At 40.0% G+C, this 15,819-nt stretch overlaps 1 protein-coding gene across 2 annotated transcripts; it reads right to left on the reverse strand.

The window, feature by feature from the left end:
* Window positions 1–731: 731 nt before the first annotated feature.
* On the reverse strand, window positions 732–5,251 carry LOC149679175 (uncharacterized). 2 transcript variants are annotated; one of them, XR_016365692.1, is made up of 3 exons: window positions 4,778–5,251; window positions 4,634–4,710; window positions 732–792 (listed from the first exon to the last, which is right to left on the reverse strand). XR_016365692.1 is itself a non-coding variant. In XM_089834816.1 (2 exons), exons 1-2 carry the CDS (start codon window positions 5,249–5,251, stop codon window positions 4,696–4,698), a joined length of 489 nt encoding a protein of 162 aa, XP_089690942.1. In that variant the 3' UTR covers window positions 4,572–4,695. The 2 variants fall into 2 exon arrangements, 1 of the variants encoding a protein (XP_089690942.1); XM_089834816.1 differs by lacking the exon at window positions 732–792 and having other exon boundaries at window positions 4,572–4,710.
* Window positions 5,252–15,819: the final 10,568 nt, after the last annotated feature.

Genomic DNA, 15,819 nt, shown 5'->3' on the forward strand with positions numbered 1-15,819 from the left:
TGAATAAATTGAATTCCCGGAATCAATTGTTTCAATTTTTCATAGTTTGGCTGCCAGGCGGCGTAGCAATAAATAACCTTTTTATGCGGTGGGTCAAACATAAGCTGATGATTTTGCAATAAGTTACTTAAAAGAAAACTCTTCCCCGCTTGCGTTGGCCCCACGATTAGAAACTGGGCGGGTGTTTGGAACTTTAAAGAATGCGAGACTGACTCGGTTGGATTCATCTTGATTAATAAACATTTTTATTTTAATTAACAGTTTATATATATATAATCAAAAATACAATTAACCCAAAACCCAAAGACCCTTAATAAACACAAATTAAAAAATATTTAAACAATATAAACGAAACCCTTTTACCCAAAAAAAAAAATCCCCTATGAAGTAATTGTTTTTTTAAAAAGTTTCTCTTCTAATTCCAGACAACGCTGGCGGAAGCGTTGAACGTTGAGGAGGTTAAAGTTGACGCGAGACTCGGAGGGTAGTTGGTACACACGCACTACAGAAGAAAACACGACGGATTTATGCGCACGCGCACTTTTTCGTTTCCCGACCGCTCTTTGTTGATGGCTGGGCATGTTTGGATTAGAGGCTCGCAAACATCCTCGCCCTCGCTGGTCGGGAATTCGGGAAACCCCTGACGCAGTGGTTTGTTGTTGCACGGTTTTTTGGAAACCATCGGACACGATGGACTGTGTTTCCGATGTTCCCTCGATGGATGGTCCGTGCAACGCCACTGGTACAAGGCGATGCCGCAAAAGGCGCAGCGCGTCGTCTGTGTTTCTACATCTGCAAGATAGAAACCGTCTTTGGCCAGGGCTTCGATGGGAACGCAAGATTCCCACAAGCCCTCAAAAGTATGCCTTCGCCTAGCCTCGTAATTCATGCGAGAGAGATGTTGAAGCGGGTGTTGCCTCTTTGAAACCGTAGGGTCGACTGGTTGTCAAATCGGCGTTCAACAATCTCTTATTCGAGGTTTGGCGAAATCTTTTGGTGATTTTAACGGCCTCTAGCTGCAGCTTGTATTTATCCCGTTTAAAATTAAAGGGACATTGACTGTAACTTCCTTTTCCGGATTCATCGCTACACTTTCAAAGGTTTCAAAGTCAAGTTTTTCAAGATTTTCTCGATTTAACGTCAACCCTTTAATTTTCTTGACTTCTTTTCCTTTGCTAGTGCGAAACGAGTAACTTTTGGCACCGGTACTACAAAAGGAAGTTATATAATCACCGCCGAGTTCGTCCGCCCAGCAACCAATATGATTGCCAGTTGGAATGTCAAACTTTCCCGGTAGATGGCGGTAGATTATTGAGTCGGTGTCACAATACAAGGCTGTGCGGTCTAATTGAAGCAACATCTTGTTCAATTCGAGTCGCCCGTAGCACGAGACGAAGCTCCCCACAATGGCCGACCCCAGTTTGTAGTCCGAAACGTAATCGCTTTTGGCTTTGTACGATAAGAGAGCGATCGACTCCGTAACTGGCCGTAAGTCGACTAATTCCAGAGTGTAATCGCTCGCGTATCGTATCAATTCGTAATAATTGTTGATAAAGATGCTGCGAATCTTTCCCGTATTTAACGCCATGCGACCCCAAAGAGAATTTAAATTAATTTTAGCGATATTACGCAGGGAAGGATTTGATTGAATATCCGCCACGGTCAGAGAAAGCTTTTCATTCTTGTTTATATCAGCGATATACGCCTCTTTTTGCAGAGGCGTTTGAGCGTGAGCGGGAAATCCGGAATTCTTCACTTTTAGGGCGATAAAATCAGTCATGTACTGGGCAAAGAAATATTCCGTTTTTGGATAATGGTACACTTCGAATATATCGAGGAGTTTATAACCATGTTCCATAGCGGCATAGACTTCAACCGTTGGCCAGACTGATTCGAAAGCCCTTTCGTTGACAGTGTGATCGCAGATTTCCGCTCGCAATTCTAGACACGTGCGACAGAGGGCGTAGGCTAATTTACCACCGCTGCGGAAGGGAATTAAGGGGATGTGGAGATCTTGAGGGGGAAGCAGACGACAACTCATAACGCCAAAATACCACCCTGGCGATTTGTCAAAATCTCTGCTATAGATTATGGGGTGGCCGCTAGGGTACGGACAATCGCGACAAACTTTCGGGTACAAAGAAATAATATCCTTGTAGAAAATTTTCTCCTCACCTTGCACGTGGCAGTTAAGAACAAAATTTTCCGTTCGTCCCCCATAGAGAGCGCTACGGGCTGATATTTGAGGTCGAAAAGTTAAACTTTTGCAGAAAGCCTTTGCTTCGGCGTTTTCTTTTAAAAGCTTAGCAAATTGACACTCAAAGATCGAGGTATATTCATACCCGACCATCTTCTCTTTAATAAACAGCTCTCTATCTAGGGTCCGCTCGTACAGAAATCTGTTGCTGGCTTTGAGTTGGGTATTGTAGGCATTAAGTTTTTGGCATGGACAACCGTGAAAGTAGCAACCGTGGAAATCGTAGATTTTGGGAGGAGTTTCGCTATAGCCGTCGACTAAATAGCGACCCACGCTGTACTCGCCCCCGTAGCTTAAAGCAGTGCGCAATTTTATATTTTCAGTTTTCTCCACCCAAGCGAGATATTTTAAGCTAATTTGACTGTGATTAAATTTTGCGTTATAGCCGTTAGAAGGAACAATACCCATGCTGTAAGGTTTATAGTAATTGTTAAGATAAATAGTGGTTAGAGCACCCGCCAAAGTAATATTTTTTAAGCAGAAAGGGTCTAATTTGGTTAGGTCTACGTAAATTTTTCTAAAAGCTTCGACGCCTTGTCTTAGGACTTTGACGTCTTGAATGCAATATTTAATAAGCTCCTCTTTGATGTTGTAAATAGATCCTTCCATTGACGCGTACCAAGTTTGAAAATCTCGATAATCATTGGCTTTCATTTGAGCTACGTTAAAGTACGAAGCTTCAGGGATGACGCCAATGTAATTAAGATTTTCTTCGGTATGAAAATCAAATGGAAAGAATCCTTTCGCCACATCGCCGAGGCTAAACATGCTGGTGAAATTACGCAGAGGTTGACTAATGTAATTAAAGCTATCGAGGAATCTAATTTGCGGTCCCTCGAGATGAATCATGAGAATTTTACTACCGTCAAAAATAACGGCAGGGGTGACGTGTCTATGGACTAAAGCGTTAAGAATTAAGAAGTTATCAAAAGCTTTCGCGTAATGAGCTACGACTTGAGTGTTAGTAAAGCGCGGTTGGTACGTTTTACGCTTCTGTCCAGTCAAAACTACCTGCTCGACGCTAAATAAATAATTTAAAAATTGCTCGACGCAATTGGCGCCGTAAAAAATTTTAGTTTCAAAGCCAGCTTCAGTCTCTACGTCGCAAACTAGTAAAATGGGGACGTGGATATTATTTCTAAGAATAGTCTCAATGTCGTAATAAATAAACCGCGAGGCTTTCATTTTGGTTTCCAAAGGCATAACAAAATGTTCACCTGGCGGATGAACTATTTTACACTGAGAGCATTCGGGATTGCAGTCGTGATCGTCACGCCTAAGTCGCCCACATTCTAAACATCGTTTTTGGCTCGCGCAGGTGCCATTAAGTAAATGAGTTTCGTAGCAGGGGCCCGGGAAAAAGTAGCGGTGGCATTCGTCGCAACGTTTTAAAACATCCTCGTTGGTTAAATGAAAAGCTTCTCCTTGACACCGAAAACATATATAGGGTTTTGTATCCTCGGGGCATTTATGTTCTTTTAACAATTCACGTTTGTAAAACGATTTCAAGCATAAATCGCAAGAGGTACAACCGCCCATCATACCGTGCCAAGTTTTTGCGGGGTGGATATGGTCGCCAATTTTTAATAAATAAATAAATTTAGGAGCTTGGGGGCCTTTGAAAAATATGGTAAAATTATTCGCAGCATCAACGATTACGATTCGATAATGGGGAGCTAAATAATTTTGAAATTTTTGAATATCTTCTAGAGTAACAAAACCCTCGGGGACGCCGGCTTTCCTGTGCAAGATTTTCGCAATATTACCTTGAAGGTCGCTATTGCGTCTCAGTTTGTCAAAATTGTTCCGGTTAAATGGCTGACCTTGCTTTTTTTGACGATAAAAATTGCGATCGGCCAGCTCTTTACCCAAAACTAAACTCCGAGCAAAACAAAGGTTATCATTATTCTCCATAAAAATAAATTGGTTATTTTGTTTAACGAAATAATCCAAATTAACCAAAGTTCTATTTTTTATGGACTTATAATAAACTCCTATATTTGCATCGAGGTTTAGAAAAATTATATCAAACTGAAAATCTTCCCCATTAAAGACAAAGTCCCGACTAGATTGCGTTACTCTATAGATGGTGCGCATAATTCGCTTACTGGTGAATTTGTCAATTTTTATAAATTTAATATTAACGGGGGTCGTCAATCCGGGGGAGCTTAAAACAAATCGAACCCGATTATACCCGGGATTCTCGGTTACTAATTTACGTATAACTTCGTCGAGAATTTTTCGAAAAATTCGAAAAAAATCTCGCGTTGGAATGTCTTCCAGATTTTTAAAAGCTATACGCAAATCGATTTGTTTACAATGCCACTTGCGACTCGTTTTGTCAATCTGCCGCTCAATTGTGTAGTACCGGTTTACCTGTGCGTGTTCTTCTCCCTCACTACCCTCCGAGTCACTCCCGCTGCTGCCGCTGCTCGAACTCATTTTTTGAATCTCTATCAGAAATAAAAAAAATTGGAACAAAATTTTGGTTTGTAAATTTATTATTAATAAGATACTTACTTTGCTTGGCGGCTGCTGCGTGGCCTGCGCGTCACCCTTTATGTCTTCCACCAACCGGTGGAAGGCGTTGAGGAGCTTGACCGCCTCTTTATCTTTCCCGTCAACGACTCGTTTCAGCCGCTTGTGGCTGCACTCCCAAAGCTTGTCGGCTTGGGAGTCTTTTATATCCTTAAATTTGTAGACACTTATGTCTACAAAATAGTCCCCTTTTCGCGGGGGGACTCGCGTCTCGAAGTATTGACCGTCGCTCCTCAGACGGTAAGACCCTTCAATGCCGTGAATGCCCACGACGTGTTTTTGTAGTACGTCTTGGACGAACGTCTCGTCGTCCGAGTCGATTAACACCTCGACAGGGTCGGGCTTCAAAAATTGAGTTATGGTCCGCTTACCACTGCTGGTTCCGGCTCGATCCCCAGGAGAAGACGGTGGAGAGTCAAACATAGACTGTGATTCTTGAGGATATTTGCTACTCATGGCTGGATTGATTGTGAAAACCCTATGCCCATGCTCGAGCTTTTATACCCAAAATCTCAGGGGCATTTTTTTTTTAAATACAGGCCCAGACATGGTTTTTTTTTTATTAAGAGTTTAAAAAATATATAATTATGTCTGATATGCTATTTTTTAATTTAACCTTAAATGCATTTTTTATTTACGAGTTGATACTAGAGATTATGAAGTATGTTACCATAAATACCCATATAAAAAAGACCTCTCTAGTTTAATATTAATATACATTTATTTAGATTTAAATCATGTTAAAAAAACAATTCCCGTCCCTCCCAAAGTAATTAGTTTTAACCTTCACTAATAAATTGTTTTTCTTATATAAAGCGATCTCGTGAGAATTATTCAAATTATTCGAAACACGCCTAAACAAGCTTTTGCATACGAATAATATTTTATCCCCTTAGGCATTTATCAAAGTAACTTCTTTTTAACCTTCGCTAAAGGGTTTTTTATATAACACGATCTCGTTTGAATTATTTAAAACACACCTAGACAACTTTTTTTGCATACGAAAAAAAATTAGACCTCGAAGAGATTTTGTAATTTTATGCTTATATATCTAATTAACTTTTTGCTATTTATTGAATTTTAAGAATCTTGAAAGTATTGCCTAGACACTATTAGATTTGACCTCGCTAATTTTGTATATAAGCCCCAAGTTTCAAAATGAAAGTTATCAGTTGTTTAACTTCTGTTTCTGAAACACTATCCCAAAAACTTTAAGATGTCTTTCTCTACCGCTCCTCGTTTGCCCTGCCTGCCCGTGATCAAAATCCATCCGGCAGCGCTTACTCCCCGTCGTGCCACCCCCCAGTCGGCCGGACTGGACTTATATTGTCCAGTGGATACCGTAATCGACCCTCACGGTATCAAAATCGTGTCGACTGGGTTAGGCGTGATGCTGCCCGAGAACAGCTACGGCCGCATTGTTGGCCGTAGCAGCTTAACAGCCCAAGGGCTGTTTGTCGCCGAGGGGACGATAGGTATGTTTATTAGTTATTTTATAGTGCGTAAAAGTATAATAATTCTTAACACTAATAGACGCCGACTATCGGGGACCCATAAAAGTCGTCGTCGCAAATGTCGGGGAAACCCCCTACGTTGTCAAGCGGGGTGATCGTTTCGCCCAATTGATCGTGACGCCGGTTATATTGCTAAGACCGGTGGAAACGGCGGTAAATATTTTCAATTTTTTAATTTAAGTTTTAACATGTGACACATTTTTTAATTTAGAATTCAACTTGTAACATGTTTTTATGTTGTTTCTAGACTTTAACCCCGACGTCACGCGGCAGTGGGGGGTTTGGGTCGACCGGTGTTTAATCTTTTTAAATGGTGGTGGGTTTTTTTTATATAAATATTTGTTATTGTATATATTATATTGTTTGTTATTAAAAATTTTTATTTCTATATTTGTTATTCTTGTCAGACTTATAATTATAGGCTTATTTTCTAACTCCACCTTAATTAACCTATCCAATGATATTATCTCTTTACTTACGCTCCGCCTAATGTGACAAATAGGATCCAATTAAAACTGCCGCTTAACTCTCTAGTATGTTACATATAGCACGTACTAGCAATTTAAATATCATTTGCTATCATAGCCCTCGCAATATGCTGTGCCTCATTTTCTTTTTTGTTTACGGGTTAATAGTCAACGTTTTGTTAACTCTTTACGAAATTGAACGGCGAAGCAGAAAACAATTAGAAAATAAACCCAAACGTCCCTCCGCCGATTGCACTTCCGAGTCAAATAACGATACAGGGTCAACGTGAAAAATGAACTCTTTAAAACATGTTTGTTTATCCTTGTTGGTTGTTGATTATTTTGTAATATATATTCTGTATTTATTTATCACCCATATCTGTACATCTTATAAAAAGTAAATATTTGATGTCTTAAAATCTGTGCTTTTATTAACTTTAGGCTTACAGAGAAAAAAGGGTAACACCCAATGTTAGCAAGCCAGGGATGACGTCAAGGTTGACTATAGTTTTAGTTTTAGTTTAAGTTAAGAAGATGATGTCATGGGGGATGAAACTAGCAGCTCGGGCTAGTCCAGACTTGTCTGAAAAGTTTGGTTTGAGTCTGGTGGATGGGGAGAGGGCGGCCATCTTGGGGTGGCGGCCATCTTGGATCCATGCGTATTTGGGTAGTCCCTACTACTTTAGTCTTGTGTACAAACAGATGTTTTAGACTTGTGCATAAACAAATGTTATTGACTTGCACAAAAAGAGATGTCATAGAAATGAGCAAATCAGATTCCAATGACCTGTGCACAAACAGAAGTCGTAGACCTGTGCAAATAAAGATTTTTCTCTTGGGCACGTAAAGACTCTTCAGACTTGTGTGCACATAAAGATAGACTTGTGTGCACATAAAGATAGACTTGTGTGCACATAAAGATTCTTCAGACTTGTGCACATAAATATACCATAGATCCATGAACAAAAAATTCCATAGACCTGTGCACAGAAGATTCCATACTCCTATACTCAAAAGAATTCCATGCAGATTTGCACAAAAACATTCCGTAGACCTGTGTAAAACAATATTCCATAGGCCTGTGCACGAAATGATTCCATAGACCTGGATACAAATATATTCCACTGACCTGTGCACAAAAAGATTGCATAGGTCTCTGCACAAAGAGATTTTATACCCCTTTGCACAAAAATATTCTGTAGGTCTGCGCTTAAACAGATTCCGTAGTCTTGTACATAAACAGATGTTATAGTTTAGACTCGTGTAAAAATTTAATTACCTATAATTGGTAATTATCTTTAATTGCTTATTTTGTTTAATTAAGTTTAATCTGTACTTCGCAACTATATTAGTTGGACGCGCAAAAGTTATAATGACAATTATGGCGGATGCCCACTGAGGTCGCTGCAAATTTCGCGTTCGCTTAAAACGCGTTAACACGAATTTATTTCAAACGTTTCACGCGAAAACCATTCACACCGGAATTTTGCTTCCCGCTGGAGTCGCATGAAAAAAGTGTAATTTTAGTATTGAATGAAAAAAAAACAAGAAAAACTAATGGTCAAAATGGGTTAGAGAAATTTTTCTGAAAAGAAAGCTACAAGGGGACTTTCATAATTTGTTAGTGGATCTCAAAATTTCCGATCACAGGGGTAGATTTTGCAAAGGCTTAAGCCGAGAAGGTCATCGTATTCAATGGCTCATAATGATCAAGCCCGAATGTTGATAGAAAATTTTTGTACTAATAATTTAACAGTAATTAGTTCAATACAACTCTACCCAAAGACATTAAGTAAATAATATTCACTCACCCAAAGCAATGGATCGCCATGAATTGATGTGATTTTGATGTTTAAAATTATCAATTCTTAAATTAATTTTATGTTAAAATCCATTTTAGTCCGAAATCAGGTATCAACAGGGTCAACGAAGGCTACTGAGTGATTTGTCAAGTTTTAACAGACCTAAAAACGCAATTTTCACCAATTATTCCACGCCATCTGTCGCTTATATTTTCGCGCGCGAACTTAGGAAAATAGGAAGCTGCTCAAATTTCGCAAGTCATCAGGCCTTATCTAAGGGAGCTACCGCTCCCTTAGAATAGATTTTCATAGCCTTATACCTAACTTATATTAAAGAGATAATCCATAAGGAAGAGAGAGACCAAATTAAAATAACGAACTGTTTATTAAACAAGTGAGAGAGTGAGACTGAAGTGAGTGATATGATAACATAACATTGCTTTTTATAGCAGTTACTAAAAAAAACAGTATTAAGATATTAACCGGTTAAAAAACATATCGCCTTAATTAAATTACAGAGTTAATATGTTCCGAGTAGATAGGAGTCGCTTTCTCCAACAGAGCGAAGCTAAGCTAAGCCACTCTAAGGAACTCTAAACCACTGTTTGTAGCATCCTAGGAGCGAAGGCACTCGGCGTCGCCCATCAGCTCGTCGGGACATTTTTTATTACTTTACACGCAGACATTCTATAAAGAAGGGTTTTTAAATATCTGGCCGCCATTAAAAATGATGGCAACAAATCGATCCTGAAAGACCATTCAGCCCGTCTATAGGTTAAAGGAATCCAGTGTACTAAATATTTGTGAAATCGGTTGAAACGCGCGGACTTTCTTACAAAGAGAAGATTTGTTACATTTCTGGGCGCCATTTATTAAGATGGTGGCGGATTGGAAAAATCATTCTTAGTACGCGCCTACTACTTACGAGTAACGTTCCTCCAAATTTTCAGCCTTCTGGGGCCAGCGGTTTAGGCTGGGCGATGATTATCAGTCAGTCTGTCAGTCAGTCAGGACCTTGATTTATATCATGAGTGAATCATATACTAGCTCCCTATAAGTAACTCAGCCACACTGGCCTAATGTATCCAGCGTTTTCTTCCCGCCAAAAAAGTGTTACCTATATGCGACCTACAGTGAGAGAAAATAACACTTCTCCCGGCGCTTACGTATTTCCGGTAAAAAACCGGAAAAGGAGATCAACCAATGAAACTTTGAACTGAAATTTAGTTAGTATAAGCATACGACGTTTAAGAAATGTTGTGATTGTTTGCGGACGGTTCAGAGTCGTATTTTGTCTTTGAAATTATTTTAATGGATTAGGGTTGGCGCAATAGGAAGTTTTATTTTTTCGCATTAAAATGGCAGAATTTTGGATATTTTTGACAAAGCCCAAATGATAGAAACTCATTTAAATTCAGACTTCAGAGCGTTGCCTACGGAATAAAAATTTTTATTCCGTAGGCAACATTCAGAGGCAGGAACTATTTACGGTGAGAGAACCAAACTTTTTCAAACAAGACGACCCAAGGGCTCGTAATAGTAGCCGCATCGTACGAGTGAATAGCCCCTCTATACCTACCCTAATGAGTGAATAACGCTATCTTTTACAATGCTTAAATGATTTACCGTGCATAAAATGAGAGTGAATATAGCCCCTCGATGCCCTACCCTAAACAGTGATAAAAACTTCCGCCTGGTCGGTAAAAATTTATTTAATATACTTTTGCCTCTCCAACCGCGAAGTTATATCTCCTGGTCTCGGATAAGATCATGACTCCTAGTTGAAGAGATAGAGGGAGAGAGAAAACCTCTCTCTCCGAGTATAGCGCTTTATTCGAGACCGCTTCTTAACAAGCGACTTTAGGCGAGGCTGTATAGTACTGGGCTGGCAAGTGAAAGGTCCGCGGTTCGATTCTCCGTGGAGGAAGGGAAGTTAAAAATAATAATTGCTTCCCTGCATTAAGTTTAAAACTCCATCTGTGAACTGTAACGTTAACTAAAAAGGAAAATATTTTCTCTCGACGTTCAAAAATGACGAACGATATATTTGATACTGCCAAAGGCAGGACTGTGACACCCCTACTACTACAACAGGGCAGGTCAAACTAAGAGCCTCATCGTAGATGTACATCATACGATGTGGCTAAAAATAAGAGCTAAACAACAACTTAATAGTCATCTCGAAAACCTTACTAAACGTTTTAATGATGCGTCTAAAGAACTAATATAAAAACTTAAATAAAGGCCCAACCCATTTTTAACGAAGCCTGTTGTGAAACCAAAATTATTTTTCAATAAGCAAAAGAATGAATGCGACGCAAAGAAGTCAAACCTCCAAAACCGTCAATACCATTTGGAACTATCGTCACTTTCAAGTTCTCGATATACTAATTTCAAAGCCCTAAGAGAGGGCGCCGTCTACTATCACTTTCACCCGCCTCCCCTCCTCTCGTCTACTATTCGGAAGAAAATGCTGGATACATTAGGCCAGTGTGACTGAGTAACTTATAGGGAGCTAGTATACACTCTAAGAAATGGAAGTGTTAAAAAGGTGTTAAAACGGTGTAAACACCGTAAAAACACCCAAAAGAGTGTTTTATTACCTTTAGTTTTTAGAGGCCAATTTAAAGTGTAAATTCGGTGTAAAATAACACTATTAAAACACCGTTCGACATTAAACATGAAAAATTATATTACTGCTGGTTTCTTAAATAAGGTCTTTCATTTATTTTTCATTAATGTTTTAATATTAAAGTCAATACAAACAGTAAAAAATTATTGAAAAACGTACTTGTTAAACCTTTTTTTAAAGATGATATTCATGAAAGAAAACAGTTTTATCCTTTAAATAAAATTAACAAAGAAATTGGTAATCTGGCGGTGTTGTACCTTCATAAAACTATGCTAAACGTGTTAGGCGACACTCTTACAGGTGTTAAGCGATACTCTTAAAAAACGAGACTAGGTTAGATACTGGCCTTACAGTACGGCCAGCTTGAGAAGCCAAAGTGACATGTTTTATCATTATTTTGAGAATAATTAGAGTACTAAATGGATTTTTTTTGTAAAATCTGTAGTGCAAATTAGATTAAACGCGTTTCTGGTGCTCGAAAAACTCTTAGTGAAAAGAGATTATTAAATTTAACAAGAACGTCTATATCTACTGCTTGAATATTATAGCCTCCAAATATAATTTAATACCCTATGCATTTGTACGAAATGAAAACTTTCTGCCTTTTTCAGAAGTTTATAAACCCGTAAAATGACTTTATACCCTCGCTTTAAGAGGTATAGTTCTGCATGTGAGAACTTTCCTCCCTATAGGTGATGAAGTTCTCTCAAGGAAGAACCCTGCAATGAATATAGCATTGATTGCTAATAATACTGCGGAATGGCGGATAATCAAAATTTATTTAAACAGGAAAACCATACTCGATATTTGAGTTATGCCTCATGAGTGGTCAAAATGTAGCTGCTATAGTGTTTTTTACGTCATCGGTTTTGCTCTTAAGTCTAGGAAAAGTACTAGAATTTCTACTACTATCCTACCAAATAATCTCCCACTCTTAAAGGTGTTACGCGACACTCTTAAAGATGTGAAGCGACACTCTGAAAGGTGCTATGCCGCACCCTTTAAGGAGTTGCACAACACTAATATGAGAGTAAAAATTCACTTACAGTGCGATATAAGAGTTAAAAAGGTGTTAAACTGCACCTCTGTTGCACAATTTTATACTTGTCTTTGCCACCAATTGCTCAAATAAGTGTTATTAAACCCTTTCAGGGGTGTAAATGAACACCTGTAACGGTGTCAAATTTGGACCCATGTAAAGTACTTATAAAGGTGTTAAATCACACTCCAATTTCTTAGAGTGTATGATTCACTCATGTTTATATAGATAAACTTAAACTTAAAACACGATCGGAATATCTGAATCACAGAAGCCTTAGCCTGTTTAGTAAATCCACGGTGGCTGATTGCTAGTAGCTAGTGGAAATCGGCATTACTTTCTGTCAAGTTTCTGTTTTGAGTGATATATAACAAAACCAAAAGTGAGAGCGCGCAAAATATCTACAATTTCAAAAAATAGGAAAATATAGGAAAATTATCGAAATTATAGGAACTAATTCCTATCCGAAAATAGGAAAAATTATAAAATTTAGGAAATGTGGTCACCCAGCACAGGTCTATGGAATATGTTTGTGCACAGGTGTATAGATTGTTTTTGTACACAGGTCTACGTAATAATTTTTTAGCCTAAGTCTTCGGAATCTATTTGTGTTATTGCATCCACTGTGCTTTGCACGTGAAAACGACGGGAAGGCAATTTGAGTTGGACTGGGCGTTGAAGCAATCAAGATTAATACTTCTATAATAGATGGTTAGGGCCTTTGTAACACGAAACGAAGTTATGTTCCGCGTACAAGGGCTTATCAAATCCGTAACTAAAGTCAAAAGGCATAACGGTCGGTTAATCAAAAACTCTTTGACTTTTATTAACATAAAGAAATTATAAACATAACTAAAGAGAGACTGAATAATGATGACTACATTTCACCCGGGTGTGAATGCGAATGTCTCTGTTACAAGATAAAATTTCTCTTTTATACAATCCATTAGGATGCTAACTCCTATCCGCAAAAGGGGGAAGGGTGGCAACCGGAAATATCTCGGATGTTTGGGGTTGATGTAGTTACAAGACGGCAGTGGACTGAGCATAAACCGGCGGTTTAAAATTTTAAAGCGTCCGTCCACTGTCGTCTGCAACGGGTCGTCTGCAACGGTAGGCCTAAACCGTTGCATTCTACCCCCCAAAGAAAAATTTTATACATGTTATAAAATTAAATGAAAAAGAAAGGATTTTAAGGTAGTCCGCAGGTTGCGTCTTCGTGTGTTGATGTTGGGTGCCGCCTTGGAGATGGTGATGTGTTGCTCGGTGGCGTAGGAGTGTCGTGGTGTGCGTCGGTCTTGGGATGTGGCAAGGGTCTGTAGTAGGTGTCAGTAATTTGGACGGAGATATCCATTCCTGGATCGTCAGATCTGCGGAGGTGCTTTCCTATCCGGGATCTGTCGGATCAGCGATGGTGATGTCCATGAGGGGTCTCTGATTGGTGTTGGGTGGGGTACTTGATTATGTATATGTCCGTTCCGGGATCCATCGGATCAGCGGCGGTGAGTTCCATTCCTGGTTCGTCTGAGCTGCAGAGGTGATTTCCCATCCGGGATCTGTCGGATCAGCGATGGTGAATTCCTATCCAGGGTCGTCAGATCAGCGGTGGTAATGTCCATTCCGGGATCGTCTGATCGGTGGTGGTAAATTCCTTTACTGGATCGACAGGTCTGCGGTGGTGAATACCTTTTGGGGTCTCTGGGTTATGTCGCACTTCTTTGCCGGTGATTGTGGAATCCGCAGGCGTGCGATGTGGTGTGGGAGGAAATAAAGTTTAACTACACGTAGTACTATTATGCCGGAAGTTAATGTTGTGGGCCATCTTGTTAAAATACGTGTCGTCTGGGTAATGGGATGAACCGAAAATTACGCGAGACGTTGGTACGTAACAAGCCATGGTGGGGCACTTTCATTAAGTTCGACATCGGTGGTCCGCGAAAGATGCGCTATTTCCGCGTTCAAAATCTTGATTTATGTCGAGGGAAAAGTTTGCTAATAATCAATAAGGTTAAATCCGACTATTAATGTTGAAATTTAATAAAGTTCAATTTGATTCTTTATATTCAAATCTGAATGCTAACGAACACATCCCACGAGGTAATTAGGCTTAGCGAGCCCATGAGTACGCGAATCGTCGAAGTCCGTTTCGGATAATTTACGGCGGGATTGTAACCGCGGGTAGAATCGAAAATTCGGACGAAGGCCGACCACCCCGTGAAAAAGAGACGAGACGGCGGCGAGGCACGGCAGAAGAGACGGCACGGCAGGGTAGAAAACGCGGCAACACGTACGCGAGGGTAGAAAAGAAGGCCGAGGCCCGAGGCTTAGCGTCCAACGCGAGAGAGGGTTCGCGAAATCCGGTCGAACGCGGAGGGGAACGAAGCCAGGGCCCGACGACGGCGAAAGGAACGAAGCAAGAACCGAGGGTTCGGAATCGCGTGGTCACGGGCACCATTTGCAACGGAAAAAATTTCTCCCGTTGACAAGGGTATTGAAAATACGTTAACTTTAATTAGGAGACATAGCGATCGGTTAATCAAAAACTCTTTGACTTTTATTAACATAAATAAATTATAAACATAACTAAAGAGAGACTGAATAATGATGACTACATTTCACCCGGGTGTGAATGCGAATGTCTCTGTTACAAGATAAAATTTCTCTTTTATAAAATCCATTAGGATGCTAACTCCTATCCGCAAAAGGGGGAAGGGTGGCAACCGGAAATATCTCGGATGTTTGGGGTTGATGTAGTTACAAGACGGCAGTGGACTGAGCATAAACCGGCGGTTTTAACATGTGAGGCTTCCGTCCACTGTCGTCTTGCAACGGTTTAGGCCTACCGTTGCAGACGACCCGTTGCAGACGACAGTGGACGGACGCTTTAAAATTTTAAACCGCCGGTTTATGCTCAGTCCACTGCCGTCTTGTAACTACATCAACCCCAAACATCCGAGATATTTCCGGTTGCCACCCTTCCCCCTTTTGCGGATAGGAGTTAGCATCCTAATGGATTGTATAAAAGAGAAATTTTATCTTGTAACAGAGACATTCGCATTCACACCCGGGTGAAATGTAGTCATCATTATTCAGTCTCTCTTTAGTTATGTTTATAATTTCTTTATGTTAATAAAAGTCAAAGAGTTTTTGATTAACCGACCGTTATGCCTTTTGACTTTAGTTACGGATTTGATAAGCCCTTGTACGCGGAACATAACTTCGTTTCGTGTTACAAATGGTGCCCGTGCCCACGCGATTCTGAACCCTCGGGTATTGCTTCGTTCATGCTGCGCTTTCTGCCTTGCCGTGCCGCCTTTTCTGCCGTGCCTCGCCGCCGTCTCGTCTTTTTCGACGGGGTGGTCGGACCCGATCCGGTTTTCGAGATGGCCCGCATCTCGCCGTACCTTGTCCGAGACGGAATGCTTCTCGCTTAAACAAGTCAATGTCGCCGTTAATTATGATAGTCTTCAGATTTAATATTCGGAATTCACTTAATTATCATCGAACTTTTCCCTCGTCTTGAAACATGAAAATTTCTACAACCTTAACCGCGGAAAACGACCTTTTTCT

Source organism: Phalangium opilio, unplaced genomic scaffold, assembly GCF_054372755.1.
Source record: "Phalangium opilio isolate 3A_F unplaced genomic scaffold, DU_Popi_V2 ptg000041l_1, whole genome shotgun sequence".
Taxonomy (NCBI): domain Eukaryota; kingdom Metazoa; phylum Arthropoda; class Arachnida; order Opiliones; family Phalangiidae; genus Phalangium; species Phalangium opilio.